Below are 20,975 nucleotides of genomic sequence, written 5' to 3'. Positions count from 1 at the left end.
CAGTAATAGTTAGATTTGTATCAAAACAGTACTCTTAATATTTGTAGCCCTTTGTAAATGGAAGCGTCCCGTCACTTATGTTACTAATTTCAGTTAATAAGTATGCCATTATTACTCTGCATTCAGCACAGCACTCAGCACTTTCTATTCTTATGGGCACCGTGGCTACATGGAGTTCCAGGCCCACTGGACCTCATCATCCATATATTGTGCTAATAGTTTTATTTAATAGGTTTAAGTTACCAAATGTTTTTAAAAAAGTATTCATATTTGTCTGTATGTGGTGTGCACTAGTATTTGAGTTCATGTGTGCATAAAGTCTTGGAGGTCTGAAGTTAGTTCTCTGTGTCTTTCCCACTCCCTGTCCACTTCATTTACTAAAACACTGCCTGAAGCAGGAGCTATGCAGTTTGGCTTGAAAACTCCCTGTGTCTGCTGTAACTGGGATTATAAGCAGGTTGTGATGCTGGCTTTTATATGGCTGCTAGAGAGCCAAACTCATCCTCACACTTGAAAACACACTTTCTACATAAGCCTGTAAGAAAGGTACTGTAGTTATAGAATAGTTTCAAACTGCATTTGCAAAAGGCAAGCAACTTACTAAAAATATTTTTATTAATTCTTTGACAGTATCATACAATGTATTTCGATCATATTTACTCCGTATTTCCTCCCCTAAACTCTTTGAAGATACATACACTTCTACCTCTCCGGCCTTTTTTTTTTTTTTTTTTGTACTAAGCCGTGGGCTCAGATTTGTGCTGTCCATATACTCCTGGGTTTGGCCCATCCGCTAGTTTATGTACCAGAAGCCACACCCTTAAAACTAATTCTCCTCTCCCCGAAGCCAGCAACTTATTACTCTAGCTCCTCAATTGGGGGTCAGGGCTCATGAACCACTCCCAGTCAGAATGTTAAACCGACTTGATTATTCTTGTTCAAGCAGCTAGAGCTGCCATGCACTCTTGAGTGTGAGGTCCTCAGAAGCCATAGTTAATGAACAACTTTGTGTAGTTGTTTTATTTTTCAAGACAGGGTTTCTTTCTGGCCCTGGCTGTCCTGGAACTCGCTCTGTAGACCAAGCTGGCTTCAAAATCTCAGAGATCCACCTGCCTCTGCCTCCCAAGTGCTGGGATTAAAGGGTGGACCTTTTAATCAGTGCATTTGTATGATACATTGGTTAGAACAAGCTTCTTTTATATTTAGGTATATTTTCTAAAGTCTAGTGATATTTTTATTTGTTCATTAATAATAAAATATCCTGATCTGAAAAGATGGCTCATTTGTTTAAAGCACTTCCAGAAGACCCAAAGTTGACTCACAACACCCACATACGGCAGTTTACAACTACCTAAACCCCAGCTCTAGTGGATCTCATACCTTCTTGATTCCTTGGGCATTACACTCACATGCACAATCTAGCACATGGGTACACACATACATAGATGATATGAAAGAAAAATTTTAAAGGTTTTTTTTTAAAAAAATTCTAATAACCTGCATTTAAAAATTACAGTCCAATATCTTATTTTAATGTTGCTTAGTGTCTACACTGTTGCTTATTTTCCTTACAAACATAATGATTTGATTCATATCTCAAATTTTTTAAGTGAGGCCATCTTGGCAAATTTAATACATTTTAATGGTGTTTATGAATAATAGTTGCTGAAACTTAGTTTTGGTGCCGTAGGACAAAGTTGGAGAATTTGCTAAACTCAGCAAAATTGAACTCCTCGAAGCTACTGAGAAGTCAATTGGTCCTCCAGAGATGCACAGATACCACTGTGAACTCAAGAACTTCAGGGAGAAGGAGAAGCAGCTAGAGGTATTTAGATGTAAACAAGTCATTTCTGTTGTCATTTACTAATTCTGTGTCTCAAACCGTGCAAGTCTAAGTGGGTGGTGGTGCCATTGGTCCCAGGACTTGGGAGGCAGAGGGAGGTGGGTCTCTCTGGTCTACAGAGTGAGTTCCGGCTCTGCCAGGGCTACACAGAGGGAAAAGGAGAAGAGACACTTTAGAAAATGGGTAGTATGTCTGTGTGCTGTGTGAATTCATAATTTTGGTTGATTTTTCACCCAAGCTTGTATTTCTAACATCAATTGGTGACACAAAGCGAGAATGGTTTTGAATATATGAAGTTTGAAAATTTTGACTATTTCCGTAAATACATGTTACCAGTGGCGATTTTAAGGAACTCTCATAGGAAGTTACATTTTTCTTTCGTTTGGTACCCATCAAATAATATGTTGTGTGCCATGCACTGTGTAAGGTTTTGAGATTTACAGAAGATGAGGATGTGGTATTTGAAAACACTCTTGTTAATGTCATTTGGTGTATTTTTTAAGTCAAATGAAGATAGACTTTATATGCAAACTATAGAATTTCCTGGTGTTGATTTTTTTTTTTTTAATTTTAAAAACCTTTTAATAGATACATAGAAATGCTATATAACCTACTGGGTTATACTGGGTATCTTGGTATGTTTTTATAATTAAAAACAAAAGAGATAACCTTGTCTTTAAGTGTAACTATCTATATTTGATAAGCATTCTATTATAATAAAACATTAATTTTGGTGTCTTAACTAAAAAGAATTGGTCTAGGATTTTTGTGATTATTCAATTCTATGTCTGGTATTCCTTCAATTCTTTGGTCTTGATGAAAAAAAATCATCAGTTTTGTATCAATGAAATACACCTGAAATACTTGTATTTTGTTTTCTAGGCTGTTCAGTGCATCTTTTTGTTTGTTAATATGCGATAGATTAAATTTTAGCTTTCTGTCATCTCAAAGTCCTTAGGTCCTGAGCATTTATGGCATGTTAATCCTGATACTCCTTTGCATTTATATGTCATTTTTATTTTTATTAAGATTTCATCTGGACAGGGCAGAAATCTAAAATACATCAAACTGTACATTACGAGTCACATAGGTGCATACAAAGCTACAGTTTGGGAGCAGTTAGGAGCTCCAGGTCACAGATGCTTAGCTGGTAGTGACGTCCATGCACATGTCTCAGAATCTGAATCATTGCAAAAGTAGAAACACTTCGAGCTTTTTGCACTTCAAAAAAGTGATTCTTAATGTGTGTAAGTGAATTCCTTTTATCTTTAGGCAAAGCTTCCGGCTCAGAGGTGTTGACAGGCTTCCTCACAGTTACAGGACTGTATAAAGTATTTTAAAGTCTCGAACCAGAATTTCTCCGCTAGAGTGTTACTTTCACCTGATTTTGTTGGTTTTGTTGTTTTTGGACAGGGTCTGGCCTTTTACTCTTGTGTGTAGCTGAAGATGACCTTGAACATCTGATGCTTTTGCCTCTGCCTCCTCAGCACTGAAGCTACCCATGTATATCACTGCTCTGATGATGAGCAGTGCTGGAGACCAAATCCAGACTTCATGCCTAACTAGGCAGGCATTCTCCCTAGCTTCACTTTTTTTTTTTTTTTTTTTTCCGGAGCTGGGGACCCAACCCAGGGCCTTATGCCGCCATAGGCAAGTGCTCCACCACTGAGCTAAATCCCAACCTTTTCACTTTTACATAGTTCTGAGGAACCTTTACAGAATTCTTTCTTGTGTAATTTTGCTTATATTGTGTTTCTTTGTTAAAAGATTTGACTTGCTGTGTTCTTTTTTTCATTTAAACTAATTGTCAACAAATTCTGTTTTAGACTTCTTGCAAAGAGAAAACTGAATACCTAGACAAAATGATTCAGAGAAATGAAAGGTACAAACAAGATGTAGAAAGATTCTATGAACGAAAACGACATTTAGATTTAATTGAGATGCTTGAGGCAAAAAGACCATGGGTGGTAAGTGTTACGTAATTATTGAGGGAAAAATAGATGAGTCTTTAGCTGTGTCACAGCTGCTTTCTATTGCTATGATAAATCAGAAGGAACTTGGGGAGAACATTTATAATCAGGTTCCATTTTTGAAGGGATGTCAGGGTAAGAACTCTAGGCAGGACGGAACCTGCAGACAAGAACAGAATCAGAAGTCATGGAGGTCCTGCTTACTGCCTCGTTTCCCATTTCTTCCTCAGCCTGCTTTCTTACATCTCCACAGCTTCCTACCCCAGGGATGGCATCAACCACAGTGGGCTGGGCCCTCCCATAGCAGTCATAATTTTAAAATCTGTAAGCCAGTCTAATGGAGGCATTTTCTCAATTGAGGTTCCTTCTCAGATGAAACCTGCTTGTGTAAAGTTGACTACCACCCCCTCCCCCAAAAAAACAAGCAAAAAGAAATCACCAAAACAAAACTAATGAATGGCAGAGTGCCTACAAAGTATGTCTTTATAAGTAGGCACTCATTTTATATTAAGTTAGATACTTCTTTTAAAATTTTGTATTACATGCATGCACATGTATTTTTCTTATTTATTTATACATGCTAATTATCACATAGCAAATAGTTGATTGAGTTACCAGCATTAATTCTTCAGGTTTCAGTCCTTAGCAGTTCTTTACTTTTTCTCCATGATGTTAATGATCTAAGGTATTTGTTCACATTAAAAATTAAATTTGCAAAGCGAGGGCTATCATTCAGTGCCACTGGAAATATTTTTGTGTGTGTATGGTTGGGATAAGTAGTAGAGTTCCTTGGTATATTACTTAATGGGTGGAAGCATTAATTTTTATGTTCGTTTCATGGAAATATATATTAGTATGAAAATAATGTATATCTATATATTTATAGCATTCTTACTTCCTCCAACCATGTTTTGCAATTTCGTTATTCTTAAATTTTGTCCTTTCTATACCTTTTTATTGTATTTTTCTGTTTATTACTATTTTTCATTCTATCTTTTAAAGTCTTTTGACCCCTCTTGAAGGGATTGATTTTAATCTTTTTGACCTTTTAAATTTAAAATTTATAGGTTTTTTCCCTCTATGCTTCATTCACTTTTTAAAAAGATTTTCTGTTTTTAATTGGAGGGAAGGGTATGCCCGTAAGTGTAGTTTTGAACTGCTCCAGGTGTGTGTACTGGGTTTTCTGAGCAGGAAGCACTCTTATTTATTTATTTTAAGATTTATTTCCTTTTTATGTACAAGGTGTTTTGCCTGCATGTGTGTGTGTGTGTGAGCTGGCATATAAGTGCTGGGAATTGAACCCTAGCCCAGCTTGTAACCACTGAGCCATCTCTCCAGCCCATTCACTCTTATTATTTCTATTTTAACATTCCATTTTCTTATTACTCAGCAAATAGTCAGCTAATTCCTGTGGAATGACATTTTTTTTTTTTAAACTCTTTTCACCATGTGGTCCCAGGATGTCAAGTCATCATGCTTGGTAGCCAGTGCCTTTGTCTGCTAAGCCATCTCTCTAGCCCAGACATTGTTTTTATCAAGCTAGCAGCTACATATTTCTTTTCTTTGATCCAATTTTTACCCTTCAAAATTGAAATTCTCTTGTTTGCCTATTCCTTAATCTTATCTACTGATAAATGAAAAGAAAATCTCTTTGGTTTTAAGATCCATTAATTTAAATACCAAATGTATTAAGTTCTGTTTCATGAATTATTTACAAGGAATATGAGAATGTGCGTCAGGAATATGAAGGTGTGAAACTAGTCCGTGACCGAGTGAAGGAAGAGGTCAGAAAACTCAAAGAAGGGCAGATTCCTATGACACGACGGATTGAGGAAATTGAAAGGCAGCGTCGCACTTTGGAAGTTCGAATCAAAGAAAAGGTACTTTTGTTGTTCAGTTTTGGACTGTCTGAATTTTATTTAACATAGAAAAATACTTCTTGTGCCTTTAAAATTATTTTTTAAGGTTCATTTCTTTAGGAATTAATGAGGATTTTCAAAATCTTGTTATGATTGGAGAATGTTACCTTCTAAAAAAATTCCAAGGTGATTGTTGCTGGCACATTGGTTCAGGTCTGTGTCTCAGCATTTAGGACATTAAGGCAAGAACATCACTGTGACTTTGAGGCCCTCATGTACTACAGAATGAGACATAGCCTGAAGAGAAAGTTTTAGCTACAAACTGATACATTATATTTCTTAGAAAGAAGCACTTGAGTTCTTTTTGTGAATATAGTGTGTATCTCTTATAACTTTATATTGCTTATGGAGGTGAATTTTAGTTTTCCAGGGATTCTTAGGGATCAAAGATATCTTGCTGAGATATAACACCACGACCAAAAGCAACTTGAGACAGAAAGGGCTTTTTCACATGGTGGACTCTGTACTTTACTGAGGGATGTCAGTACAGAATCTGGTGGGAAGGACTGAAGCAGAAACGGGGAGGACTGCTTATGTAAGCAAATACGCCTGTTCTCAGACAACTCAGGACCACCTGCCTGGAGGCGGTTACTAGTCAAGAAATGCTCTATAGAATTGTCTATAGGCTGTTCGGGGGAAGCATTTCTCCCTTGCGGTTCCTCTTCCTAAATAAGCTAGCTTGTGTCAAGTTGGGCAGAAAACTAGCCAGCGCAAGAGGATGTTTTGCAGATGAATAAATGTCTGCTTGTAGAATATGCTAGGTTCTTCCTGGATGAGGGCACTATATCTTAGTGGACACCTAAAACTGAAGATACTACCAAAACCTATGTAATTTGAATATCTTCGTACAAAATTATTTAATCCTTCAGTGTGCAGGAATTTAGTTTCCATAGACTTTACCAGTTGATCATCCAGAGGGTGAAAATACAAAGCAGGAACCTTTTTGACCAAAAGTTTTGAATTTTGAAATAGGGTAGATTCTGTCATTTTCAGATTTGGGTTGTTCAACTGGTATTTATTTCCCGCCTGTGTGTACATAAACGTGCACTATATGGTCATATTTTCTTCTGGAGAAAGCTCATTATATTTTCTTTAGCATTTCTGAATTGCCAGCATGACCACTGTTTTGCTTTGGGACCATTACTATTTAAATAAAGCTTATCTGAATAAAAACTCAGTCAGCCGGATAACTGAGAACTGCTCAATGATAAGCTTATTTATGGACAGGCTGCACCCAGAGTGATGTTAAAGACAGGACAGTGGGCAGCTTGAGGCTTCATGATAGTGCTCAGTTAGAAAATGACACACAAGTCTACAAAGAGGTGATTCCTGGAATTTAGTTTCCCATTTAATATTTTTGGGCTGTAGTTGATGAATAGACTTGACAATACAACACCATGGATGGGAGGATACTGTAATGGAGTATAAACAGATCTAAAATTTTGAATGTCATTCTGGAGATTCAAATAAATGCAGTGAAGTCAAATATTGGCATCTACTCGGTACTTCTGATGTGCATTAGATGACTCAGATAATTGACCATTCAAAAATTAAGAAGGTTTACATCTACAAGATTGTAGGTTCTAGCTTTTTAACAGGTCTTCTCACTTTATGGTTAAGGATCATTAAGTCGCAAAGCATCACATATATAATAGTTGGCCGTCATCTTAATGGTAATTGGTTATAATTAAGTTGTGGATTTATAGTTGTTTTGTGGCACCTGAAATTACTGCTAAATTGCTTTAAAACTTTTGGATTTTTATGGAGTAGAAAATAATGTCTACAATAAATTAAAGAATTATATATAAAATACTGGTTTTGCTTCTCTGTTCCTAAAAGAAGCCAGCTGTTAAGGCAGTCCCAAAAAACTCTGCCTAGGGCTTCCGAAGAGATACATTATATCAGTCTCTAAGTGTATATCTTAAAATTATTAGTCTTCTAAATCATGTGACAGGAATAAATAGTTAATTATATTTACTGTATTCTGTTCCTCTCCTTTTTCAGCAGAAACTTTTATAACACTCTGATTATTTTTTTCCCTAACATTTCAAAGAGAGAGACCTTGTAATGTTACGGAGTCCATTGGCTCCAAATTAATACATATCTGTATTGTAAAGGCTCATGCCATCATTTAATAGTTGGCTTGGTCTTTTTTTTTCATATAATAAAACAATGTATCTATCTCATCAAATTGTTTTCATGGTCAGACAGAATATCAGAAAAGCATACGTAGAAACAAGTGTATGCACCTGTTTTACTGTACACTAAATTCACTGAACAGTGTGATACATTTAGAATGCTAGCAATAACCTTTACATGTGTTCTGTACCATTAGTAATTTTGGTGGTAACTATGAATTTGATTTGAATTAAAATGTGGGGAAGTGCTGTTTTGATTGATTTAATATATTTGGATGGAATGGACCAAATAATTTGCTTAAATGAGTTTTTAATTAACTTTTTCTTTCTGGTTCAATTTTGTAGGCAACTGATATTAAGGAAGCGTCTCAGAAATGCAAACAAAGGCAGGACTTGATTGAGCGGAAGGACAGACATGTAAGCCTCCCTACCCAAGTCGGTCAGCTTAGCTTACCATGGCTTGTTTTACAAGGGGACAGACGCTTATTATAACTTTTTGGAAACGATTCCAAATCCTTCTCATTCTGATAGGTAGGGGTGTGTGTGTGTGTGTGTGTGTGTGTGTGTGTGTGTGTGAAGCGAAAATGTGTAAGTGTAGTAGCTGCACAGAAGATAATTGAGACAATTTCTCAGTTACTCCTGTGGCTACATTTCATAGATGGTATGGTTTTATTTTGGTTTAAAATGCTATGATTTTTATTTGTTTGTGTTTTTTAATCAGGACAGGGTTTCTCTGAATATCCCTGGCTGTCCTGGAACTCACTGTGTACACCAGCCTGGCCTCAAGCTCAGATTCACCTACCTGTCTCTCACATGCTGGGATTAAGGGCGTGTGCCAATATGCCTGGCTTAAAATGTTGTAATTTTTAATATTGTCATTCAGTTAATATTTCTTAAAGGATCTTATTATTTCAGTCCCATAGATAGGGGATTCTTTAGAGACAAGGGTGGTAGGGGGTGAAGCCAGGATTCTTGCTGTGCTCCCAGCTTCTCACATGCAGAATTTGGGCAGTAGAACTGTGGAGGTGGTTGTTTCCCACACCAGGCAGAATGCTAATCATATTGCTGGAAGGTCACTAAGTGTAGCCTTCATGACTAGAACTGCTCTTTAATGTTAAAAAGTGTATTTATTTATTTATGTACCACAGCACATGTGTGGAAGTCAGGAAAAAGCCTTGGAAGTTGGTTGTCTCCTACCATATGGGTCGTTAAGTGTGGTATCTTTCCCCACAGAGCCCTTGGTTTTCAATCCAGTTTATTAGTCTCTAGTCTTTGGATTGAGGAATTGACACCATTAGATTAAGTTTTTATTATTGAAAGGCCTGTACCCCATTTTGTTGATTTTGTGTGGTTGGTGTTTTCCTGTTACTCCTTTATTTACCTGCTGTTCTATTGTGGCATAGGCTCTTTTGTAGCACTGTGGACATGTGGTCTCTCTCTTCTGTAGCACTGTGGATACGTTGTCTCTCTTTGTGGTCTGAAGAATTCCTTTAAGTATCATCTCTGGGGCAGTTTAGTCATAAATTCATTTAGCCTTTTGTTGTTGTTTTGTTTGTTTTGTTGGAAGCTTCTCTTTTTCCTTGAAATATGTTTCATATTTTACGTTTTGGCAAATCAGTTTGTTTTGCTTAATTGTCAAATTTATGTATGTATAATCTTGTGCCCTACAGTACGGTATTTAGAGGCCGTAGTAACTAACATCCATGCGTTAGTTCAGGGAGCCTTATGTTATATTGGTTCTAGTTTTTCTTCCAGTTCTCTCCTTAGTGCCCTTCCAGAAGTTTGTGAATTTCCCTGATTTACCCCCTCAGTTTTATTGCTTTCCAGTTTTATTTTCCTTTTTTTCTTTCTTTCCTTCCGCTGCTTGATGTGGTTTCATTTTGTGATCATTCTCCTTTCATCACTGCTTGAGCACTGCCTTACATATTTTGATATGTTGTAATTTGATTTTCATTCAGTTCAATGTATACTTTATTCTGTTTGCCAATTTTCTTAGGATTAAAATTCATTTAATCTATTTGCCATTTAATAAACTTAAAAATACTTTCTTTGAGAATATTAACTAATCTGTAAGCACTCTTGTATATCCTGGTGTTTGTGCACATGTGGATGCTGGTATACATGTGTCACAGTGTGCATGTAGAGGTGAGAAAACATCAGGAGTCAGCCCTCACCTTTTACCTTGTTCAAGACCAACCTTTGTGGTGGGCCTTTGTATATGCTAAACTGAATAACCCTTGAACTGCTTCAGTAGGAACACTGGGATTACAGAAATTCAGGTTTTATGTGGGTTCTAGGCTTCAGTCTTAGATTTCTGTTGTTGTGATAAAGACCATGACCAAAAGCAAATAGGGGAATAAAAGGTTTATTATCATTGGGGAATGAAGGCCACAATACATCACTGAGGCAAGTCAGGGCAGGACTCTAGGCAAGAACCTAGAGACTGAAGTAATACCCATGAGGATCTCTGCTTACCTGCCTGTTCCTCATGGTTTTCTCAGCCTGCTTTCTTAAAAATCCCAGAATCACCTGCCCTGGGATGGTGCTGCCCACACTGGTCTGTGCCCTCCTACACCAGTCATGAACCAAGAAATCAGTACACAATCACATACAGGCCAGGTCATGGAAACATTTTCTCAATTAAGGTTCTTATTCCCCGATAATGCTAACATTGACAAAAACTAATCAGCACAGGATCTAAACTCAGGTCCTCACACTTGCATGGCAAGTGCTTTACTCTCTGAGCCACCACCCAGCCATTTATATAGGTTTTTGTTTGGTTTGATTTGGTGTAGCCATATACTTTTTATTTCTCTTGGGAAATTTTCTAGAAGTGCGTTTATCTTTGATTATATTTTCTAAGACATTTGATAATTATAATAGTGATTGAGAAAGCATGGCTTGGAATTATTTTTAAAAGTCTTTCATAATAAATAATTTGAAAAGCTCTTCTGAAGAAGTCTGAGAGGTGTTAGATTTAGATATTTATAGGAACTTTTACATTGTGGAATATGAAAACTACAGATGTGATTAGTTTAAGACAAAAGGAAGTACTCTAATTTTAAACTATTCTCCTAATGGAGTGTAGGTCAAGGACATGAGCTGACCTAATCGAGGAAGACAGCCTCAAGGCTTGAGAGTGGTGGAAATGAGAGGAATTTGAATGTGTTAGAATTTGAATGTGTTTATGGTAAAAGTCTTGGCTGCCATTTTTGTGATGACTATAAAGTTAAAATGAGACCAGTTTTTCAGGGTGCCTTACATTATTTCAGTTTTTTAGATACAGCAGAAATATGCTTAGAATTAAGTTTATTCTTTCCCAGTGTGGCATGAGTTAAGGATCAGTGGGTCTTAGCAAGGGAGTGAATGACTGGCATGTTATGGAATATAGTTGACTAAAGAAATAAAGGAAAAAGTGGATTGAGATGATAGAAAGTAGGTCAGTAGACTACAGCACCTGGTGGACTTTCTTAAGGAATAGGAAGAGTTGGAATACCAGGCTGAGCAGAGTGGACAGAAGGAAGGAACTATCAAAGAATACGTTTGCAGAGAAACAGTTTCAGAGGCTGTGTGATCTCTTTTGGTGATTTACATTGGTGATAGTAAAAGGAAAATATCTTGGAAGTTAAAGAAGAAAAGAAACACAGAGACCAAAAAGATTGACTTTCTGTGTTTAGATTGAAGTCACCTGACCACAGGCATAATGGTGGATTAAAGAAGACAGTGAATCAGGTGCCAGATCATCGGTCTGTAAGTAGTGAAGGAGGACTTTGTGGAAGTAGTCCGTTCACAACAGGATGATGGGTAGCACAGTCTCATCCCATGCTATTAAGAGAATCTGAAATAGAGTGCATTAAAAGAGGAAGGACACATTGCCAGGAGGGGACCTCTGCCCTTGGCTCTAAACCTAAATCAAAGGTTTATGGCCAGTCAGTACTGAAGAGAGCTCACTACAGAAGTATCTTCCAGAAATACCCATGTTTCACCTAGAGTAACAAAATACATTCAGAGAGATCACGCAACACAAGAGCAGTATCTAGCACAACCTGGGGAGGTGAGGTTTTAAATGTGCTCAAGTTGAGCATCAGTACCAGTGATGGTGGGCCTGGTGGGACTGGTGGTGATAGTGATAGTCTGCTGGATGAGGGTCGCAAATGTGTCAGAGTTGAAGTCAGGAACTGAGAGGTCATTGATGGGTTTCTGTTTTTTAAAGTCCAAGGTAAAGACCATCTTTCGGCAATCTTTTTTGTTAATCCACTGAATTTTCTTTCTTTTCTTTTGTAATACTATGATGCTGGAAGTACAAAGTACATGTCTGATCTGTTTCTTTCTCTGTAGACTTGGACTTTTTCATGTGTTTGGTGCTAGCTTGTTCTCATACTCTGACCTGCTCACTCACTCTCCTGAATGGTTTTGTGGGTTTCATGGATGAGCATTGATTTCTTGTCTATTTCTTTAATATTCTCTCTCTCTCTCTCTCTCTCTCTCTCTCTCCCTCTCTCTCTCTCTCTCTTTCTCTCTCTCTCTTTCTCTCTGTGTGTGTGTGTGTGTGTGTGTGTGTTTGTATATACATAAAAATTCTGTTAATTTTATTTTCTCTGTGTTTGATATAGAAGACAGGATTTGACATATATTTAATTTCTGGATAGTGCCAAATTTGAATTTGAAAGAAATTTCTAACAATAGAGAATTAAAATGTGGTGCAAAATTTAAATTTTCAGAAAGAAATTCCATACAATAGGGAACTAAAATGTGGAGCTTTCATATGACAAAATATGATAGTGGTGTACAATTTTTTTTTTTTTTTTGCAAGAATATATGGGGGACGGTAGTAAAAATGTCAGTGAAGCTTGAGTGGTCCCATTTAATAAAAGTGTTTTATAAATAAGATGAAAGTAGGCATTGAAGAAGTGTAAAGCTTAAAGACATTCCGCTATAAGTTATTTTTATTTGTTCTAAGTATTTTTCATATTCTTGATCAATTTATTATCATTTGTAATGGAAAAGAAAAAATATGACTTAACAGTAAAACTGATTAGCAGCATATGCATTGTGCTAACTTAATACAACATTATAGTTATAAAAGCAAATTAAATATATATATGTGTGTGTATCTTTTTTTTTTTTTAGGTTTATTTTTTAATGTATATGGGTTTTCTTGCCTTTGTATACCATATATGTTCCTAATGGTTCAGAGACCTAGAAGAGGGCCCTGGATTCCCCTGAGATTGTTACACATGGTTGTGAATTGCCATGTGGGTGCTAGGAATCAAACCCTGATCCTTCAAAAGCGCTCTTAACCACTGAGTCATTCCTCCAGTAACCTGTCCGTGTATGTCTTAAAGAAAACAGTGTTTTTGATAAACTATGATTTTGATTAAATTCTGTTGACAACAGGTAGCCAGCTAATATATTTTATTTTTAAAATAATTTATTCTGGATTAGAAGTCAAAAGTTTAAATATAAAGTTTCAGTGTTAACCTGAAGTGTTGGTAGAAAATAATTTGTTTAAGTTTAAATTTTGGCCGTATGGTATATACTTTTTGTAATTATTTCTGCATCTGACTGTGCCTTACATATTTTTGTTTGCCAAGCATTTTAACTAACCATATGTTAAGTTGCTGTTTAGTACTTTTGATATACTTAGGAATGAATAAAATTACTGGTAGTTGACTGGGTAGTAATCTGCTAATATACCTCTTAAAGAGAGGAGTGCTCATGGGACGCCTGCATTCATCCGTGCGTGGGTATGTGTGTTTGTGTGTGTGCGCGTGTAAGGTTCTGATGTATGTGACGATTCTTACGGCCCAGCTCCAGGTTTTCCGTGTGCTAGATTAGTCAGCTCTTCCAGTGAGCAGCATGCCCTTGTCCTAGGCAACTTAAAACCCAGATAGACTGGAAGAAAACAAGTGCTAACCTATGTTTGCTTTGTTAGATTAAGGAACTTCAGCAAGCATTAACAGTCAAGCAGAATGAGGAGCAGGACCGGCAGAAGAGAATAAGTAACACCCGCAAGATGATAGAAGACTTGCAGAATGAGCTCAGGACTGCAGAAAACTGCGAGAACCTTCAGCCTCAGATTGATGCCATCACAAATGATCTAAGGCGTGTTCAAGAGGAGAAGGCATTATGTGAAGGCGAGATCATTGATAAACAGAGAGAAAAGGAAATGCTGGAGAAGCAGAAACGGAGTAAGTTTCCTGGGGCAAAAAATAGTGAAATGGGGACTTGCTTAATTCCTCTGACTTTCACCCCCTCATACTGATTTACCTTTGATCCATTTTAATCTGTTCATCTGAGTGCTGCGTACACACAGTTGAAAGACCCACTCTTACCTCCTAACAGTGTTAGTAGTGCTGGTATTTGTTATTCTAATAGTTACTGGTGTTGAGTAAACATCTTCCTGCTTAGGAACTGCTAATACAGTATGCCACCTTTGCTTTCTGTTGTCATATCTAAAGTTTGATTGAGGAACATGATTGTACTTCTTAGCAGTTAGACTTCTAAACTTATTTACAACCAGGTACATTATAATTGAGTTGCCTTTTAAAGGTTTAATTTGCCTTTTTAAGAAAATGCCATCTGTTGTAGTGTATCTTTAAAGTAAAAACAAGTTTTTATGATTTATGTAGCAGAGTATACATTCACCACTAGACACACATGGAGGTCATACAATCTTTTGGAGTTGGTTTTGTCTTCTTAGCCACTGTGGGATCTGAAGATCAACCTTAGGTTAGAAGGCTTGTGGAATAAGCACTCTCATCCCCTAAGCTGCCTCCTCACGAGTCTAACATCTTAAATTTGGAAAGAGAAAAATTCAACTATTTTTTTGAATTCTGCATCTTGCTGTTCTGCTTCCATCTAACCAGATCGCTTCCAAGGTCTTCTCCATGTCGGCATCTGGGACCTGTCTCATTCCTCTCCTTCACTGAATGAATCTATTCCTGGACTCCGTTATCTCCTCCACCCACCTTCTCTTTATTTTTCTTAGATTTGTAGATAACTTTTTTTTTTTTTCCCAGAGCTGGGAACCGAACCCAGGGCCTTGCGCTTGCTAGGCAAGCGCTTTACCACTGAGCTAAATCCCCAACCCCTGTAGATAACTTTTTAAGAAGAAATATTGAAGATTAATTTCAGTGTTTTTGTATTATTTAAGAACATTTTAAATTTAGTATCTCTCTTTATTGATTTTGTAATAAATTCACTTCCACATCAAAGTGATTATTCTCTGAAGAAGACAAAACACTCGTGCCCCTTGCCACTGTCTTCTTTTTTTCTATTTCCAGGTGTCCTGCTTTTCAGAAGCTTCAGGACACTTTTTATCTGAGGTGCTAAGTAATTTTAGAAAGACTTTGAAGTGTTTGTCCTGAGTGATATTTATAACCCTTATATTTAAGATATTCTGTATTGTTTACAAGTTTTATACAAATGCTTTCATAGAAGTGATACTTCTCTTTCCAATTACAGGTGTGAGTGATCATATCACACGTTTTGACAATCTTATGAATCAGAAGGAAGATAAGCTGAGACAGAGGTACCGGGATACGTACGATGCAGTCTTGTGGCTGAGAAATAACAGAGACAGGTTTAAACAAAGAGTCTGTGAGCCCATAATGCTCACGGTAAGAAATTTTATTCATTTTGTAACATCCGTTAGTTTTTATATTAGGGTTATTGTAATTTTTTTTTTTTTTTTTTGGTATAAGAAACCTTATTCTTGTTAAGACCTTGGTTTTCTTCATTGCATTTGTAATCACCATGGGGTTGAATCCATAGATAAGCTTTCTGAAGTGCGCTTGAGCTATCGTGGTTTATAAACTGATTTTTTTTCTAGAAAGCAGTTGAAAACTAGGGGACCAGAGAGATGATTCACTCTATGAAGTACTGCCATGCAACCATGAAAACCTTAGGTTAGTTATCAAAACTTAAATAAAGTGAGGGGGAAAGATGGTGAGGAGGCAGACAGGATCTCTGGCCAACCGGTATAGCTTAATTTACAGCTCCAGATTCAGTGAGACCTTCTCTCAAACCAGATAAATTGGAGTCAAATTAAGGGAAGCACCTGACATCAGCCTTTGGCATACATATACATAAATACACACACACAGGTATACATGCCCTATAAAAAGATAGGAAACTGGGTATTTTCTAACTAAGATCATATATAAAATAAGGTTGCTTGGCTAGGTTTTAGGTTATAGTATTAGATTAAAAACTACTTAAGAAGTGGTAAACTGCTACAAAAATGTTAATAAGGGATGCTTGACAAGATAAGGCAAGAAAATTATCTATATTAAAAGATCACTCAAAAAAAAAAAAAAAAAAAAGATCACTCTGAGGGGTTGGGGTTTAGCTCAGTGGTAGGCGGCTTGCCTAGGAAGCATAAGGCCCTGGGTTCGGGTCCCAACTCGAAAAAAAAAAAAAAAAAAAAAAAAGATCACTCTGAGGATTTTGTGAATGAAGCAAGTAATTAATATAAAATAATTGATAGCTTTGATGACTGGGTCATCAAAAAGCTGTAGCAATTTAGTGAAGTTTGGTCATGAATTTAGTGGGATAATTTCTATCAAACTCTCAGGTGATTAGTTTGGCTTTATAAAGGGATATAAGAATAAGGAAACACATTTCGTTTTTCAACATTTATTTATTTTGAGTGCTCTAACTGCATGTACATCTGCAGACCAGAAGAGGGCATCAGATCTCATTACAGATGGTTGTGAGGCACCATGTGCTTGCCAGGAATTGAACTCAGGACCTCTGGGAGAGCAGCTGGTGCTCCTCACTGCTGAGCCATCTGTCCAGCCCCAGAAAACACTTAATAGTGATATACTAGATACAAATACACAATATTAGAATTCCCCAAATAACATAAGAATTGTTTTAACTAGATATTTTTTCTTTGGTAATAATAGATCTTTGTAGAAGTCATGACAAGGTCTATTTTCTCTAACATTTACTTTATTAATAATAGCATCGATTTAGCTCTTATTACATGTTAATATTAGTAAGATTCATATTTGTAGTATTTCTTTTCTTCACAGTTATATGTGCCTATAATCTCAGTTCTTGAGCAGCTAAGACAAGAGGATTAAGAGTTTGATGCTGTAACCTCGGCTACATAACAAGTTACATCCTAGCCTGGATAACATAGTAGAACCCTGTCCTCTAAAACTGAACAGAACCAACATCAAAGAGAACCTTTTGTTCCAAAATTAAGAGGAGAATTTATATTTAGTATATTCACGTTGTTTTGATCTAATAAGGACTGAAAAAAAAAATCCTTGCTATAAGTTATACTGCAAATACAGTATTTGCTCATTTAAAAAAAAAAACCAACAACCTCAGTAATAGTTCAGAACTTAATCAGGTTTGCCATCTCATTGTCTAACTGGCCCATCACCAGGTCATATCACTAGCTAGCGTATATTTATACCTGGGAATTTAAAACAAGTTGCACTCTACTTCCTTCCAGTCAGTTTTCACCTTCTAGCTTCTCCTTCCATCCAGTTCTATATGTATATTTACCTAACCCTTCAGTTCTACTTGAAAATGAATCCCCTTTGGCAAGTTGAGTATGTACATTGAAAATGTCAGATAGCTTGTCAAAGTTCCAGTTCCATCATTTATTTCTAACAACTCCAGTCTAGAACTGGAAAGTGTAGGAAAGAGTTATAGATATTATTTTTAATTATCATAGAATATTTATAATCACAATTATACCTTGTATTAACATAATTAATGTGCATAAGGAAGAAAATTTATAAAGATATTGGTATGTAAGATAAATCACCTCTTATTTTCATAGTGGAATATAGTACAACCATTTATACTGTTGTGGAGTCTGGGGTGATAATTCATTTAGTAAAGTGCTTGCAGAAACTGAATTTGATCCCCCAGAGCCCGGTGCAAAAGCAGCCATGGGGGTGTGCTTACAATCCTAGCAGTAGGGGAGTGGAAGCAGTGCGATCTCTGGGGTTCTCTGCCAGCCACTCTAGTTTTCTTAGTGAGTACCAGGCCAACAGGAGATCTTGTTTCGAAAAGAATTTGGATGGCATCTGAGGGGCAAAGATAATTGTCCTCTGACTTCCACTGACATACGTACATGTGAACCTGCACATATAAATACACATACAAACAGAGCTATAGGTTAGGGCTATAAAGAAGAATGAGTAATATGTGACACTTAATGAACTATAAAACAGGTTAAATAGGGCATATAGAAATTTTTCATTTAAAAATTGTAAAACAGGAAATTACATTAACCGGGTGATCTGAAGATGTGTATGTCTACTGTACTTGCCAGTCTGTATCTTACCACTTTATAAAGGTGTAACTGTAAAATTCTTTGACAAATATTATTTCCATTGAATAACAGAAAGAACAGAGCAGTATTCTAAGAAACAGAAAGCTAAAGAACCAATATGTTACATTAATTTTACTTGAGGATATGTATTATGCCTTGGAAAAGAAAAGATAAATCATTCACTTTTAGAATGTCACAAGTTGGGTAATAACCAAAATAAATATTTGTGAGATTTCAAAAATGTAATGGCTATGTCATGAACTGTCTACACAAGATGAAGGCTTTTAGTGCTCAAATGGAAAGATACGTCTAATAAATTTCACCCTGGCAAAACATGAGATCCAAGTTCTATACTGGTTAATCCATAGCAACTTTTATCCATTCTGGAAGTTGAAGTGGACATCAGCTTACATTTTCTTTAATTTGCACTTTTTACCATAAGGTAATTAAATGTGAAAAAAAGTGAAATGACAAACACCAGATGTTTGTAGTATATGTACTTGGATAATCATTTTATAGTGTTTGATGTCTGCATCCCCATTTTTCCACACTTAATATTTTCTAGAGAATAGTATTGGTCAGTGTTTATATGACAACCCTTTTGTTTTTAAAGAACATACTTTTTTATTGAGCTGTATTGGAAATTGAATCTAGGGTCTAATGCATAGTAAACAAGTGCTCTCCAACTGAGCCATGGAGAGATCAGAGTTCTAGTTAAAAATAGCATGGTTCACATGGTGGCTCACAACCATCTGTATTGGGATCCAGTGCCCTCTTCTGGTGTGTCTGAGGAGAGCAACAGTGTACTCGCATCCATAAAATAAACAAATAAACCTTTAAAAAAAAATAGCATGGTTCATGGTATAGCATCCTATGTAAATACCTTGTCGTTCATCAGACTCTCCTGTAAAATCTAATAGGCAGTGTTTTCTAGTGCCATTGTTAATGACAACTGTATGAGGGCTTTTCATTTTGCTTATTCGTGATAATAAAGACAGTATTCTTGAAAGAGTTCTCTTAACTATCTTAATATCTCCCATAGGATTACTATGGGAGTACTGTCTAATTAGTAAATATCTTTTAAACACATTAGTACAATTGTGTATGGTGGTACTTGCCTGTAATACCAGCACCTATGAGGTTGATGTGGGGACAGCACAAGCCACTTAATGAGTTGAAGTACAATTTCATAGTAGAAAAACCCAAATACCCCAAATAAATTTATTTATGTTGGAGCGATGCAAACCTTTGACTTCTCAAAGGCTCTGATAGCTAATTTCCATGATAAGTTTTTCCATGAGTCTAAGGAAGGCTTTGTTATGGTTTTGTACCAAATAGAATAGGAAATTTATGTCAAGATTGAGAAAAATATGAAGTTTGGGGAAAATGAGAACTGTTTGTATTTGTATTCTGGTTACGTGATTTAACCAGAAGGATACTAAAGCTGTTCCTACGAAAATTTAAAGCTCTTTGTAGAGCAGATCCTCATGCATATGGTTCTGAGTAGCAAACGGAATGTTTTGAAATTACTTAACAGTAAATTTATTCTAATTAAATAGAATCCAAGATATATGTGTATGCATTCTTAATAATCAGTGCATTTCAGGAAAACTAATTTCTTTTTTTATAGATTAATATGAAAGATAATAAAAATGCAAAATATGTTGAAAATCATATTTCATCAAATGACTTAAGAGCCTTTGTGTTTGAAAGTCAAGAAGATATGGAGATTTTCCTCAGAGAGGCAAGTACTAATCAGTAATACACTATGACTGACCGGGCACCTTCTGATTGTCTCCTTTTTGGGTTTGTAGTTTCTGTGTGTTTTCTGAAATAATATCTTTTTTATCATCAATATACTTACTCTTTTATGTTAAAAAACACAAAAGAAATTTTAGAATGTTAATCTGTCAATCACAAATGAAACTCCTCCATTCTACTGTCTAAAGTGTTTTACCTTTTGCTCTGCGTGTGTGTGTGTGTGTGTGTGTGTGTGTGTAGGGGGGGTTGGGTTTGGATTTTTTGGTGGTGGTGTTACTGCTTTGGTTTAGTTTGGGTTCTTTTTGGAGTGGGGGTGGGTTTTTGGGTTCTTTGTTTTGTTTTGAGACCAAATTTTTTACTCACCAAGAACTCATCAGTTAGGGTAGAGAAGTCTGAAAGGTCTGCCCATCTCCACCTCCCCAGCCCTGGAATTGCAAGTGTTCAGCTCTATCTCCTACCCCTTTATTTGTTCTCTGGGGATCAAACTCAGGTTCTTGTGCTTATGAGGCCCACATTTTACTGTAAACACTCTCCCCAGCCCAATGTATGTGTTACATATCTTTTGTTAAATGTTTGCTTTCTGGTCTCTTTAGTTTCTGTTGCTGTGAGATCATGACCTCAGCAACTCTTTTAAAGACATTTAATTGGGATTGGTCAGAGGTTTAGTCCATTATCATCATTGCAGAAAGCACAGTAGCACACAGGCAGGTACTGTGGTAGCTGAATGTTCTAAATCTGGATCAGCAAGCAGCAGAAAGAGAGTGACATTGGGTCTGGCTCGAGCATTTGAAAGCCTACCTCCAGTGACAGATTTCTCCAGCAAGTCCATAACTACTGCAACAAGGCCATACTTGTAAAGCCATCCACTAAGCATTCAAATATCTGAGCCTATAGGGGCCAATCTTATTCCAACCATCCCACGGCCTTTAACTATTCAAAATGGAGTTCTAAAATTCACTTTGAATTGTTTATATATTAAGATTCAGTGAGAAGGTGTTCTGTTTTGTTTGTGAAGTAGTTCTTGCTTTGTATTTAGGCAGG

The 20,975-nt window shown here is 36.5% G+C and overlaps 1 protein-coding gene across 2 annotated transcripts in view; it reads left to right on the top strand.

The window, feature by feature from the left end:
- Nucleotides 1-20,975, top strand: part of Smc5 (structural maintenance of chromosomes 5) — a 61,920-nt gene that overhangs the window by 9,440 nt on the left and 31,505 nt on the right. For both annotated transcript variants that reach the window (XM_032891722.1, XM_032891721.1), the window contains exons 5-11: nucleotides 1,691-1,825; nucleotides 3,670-3,810; nucleotides 5,532-5,693; nucleotides 8,216-8,287; nucleotides 13,806-14,061; nucleotides 15,338-15,492; nucleotides 19,804-19,917. In XM_032891722.1, the coding sequence (XP_032747613.1) occupies nucleotides 1,691-1,825; nucleotides 3,670-3,810; nucleotides 5,532-5,693; nucleotides 8,216-8,287; nucleotides 13,806-14,061; nucleotides 15,338-15,492; nucleotides 19,804-19,917 (1,035 nt within the window). The remainder of the gene's footprint in view (nucleotides 1-1,690; nucleotides 1,826-3,669; nucleotides 3,811-5,531; nucleotides 5,694-8,215; nucleotides 8,288-13,805; nucleotides 14,062-15,337; nucleotides 15,493-19,803; nucleotides 19,918-20,975) is intronic.

This window comes from Rattus rattus, chromosome 2 (assembly GCF_011064425.1).
Source record: "Rattus rattus isolate New Zealand chromosome 2, Rrattus_CSIRO_v1, whole genome shotgun sequence".
Classification (NCBI taxonomy): Eukaryota; Metazoa; Chordata; class Mammalia; order Rodentia; family Muridae; genus Rattus; species Rattus rattus.
This window is presented reverse-complemented; position numbering and strand designations above follow the sequence as displayed.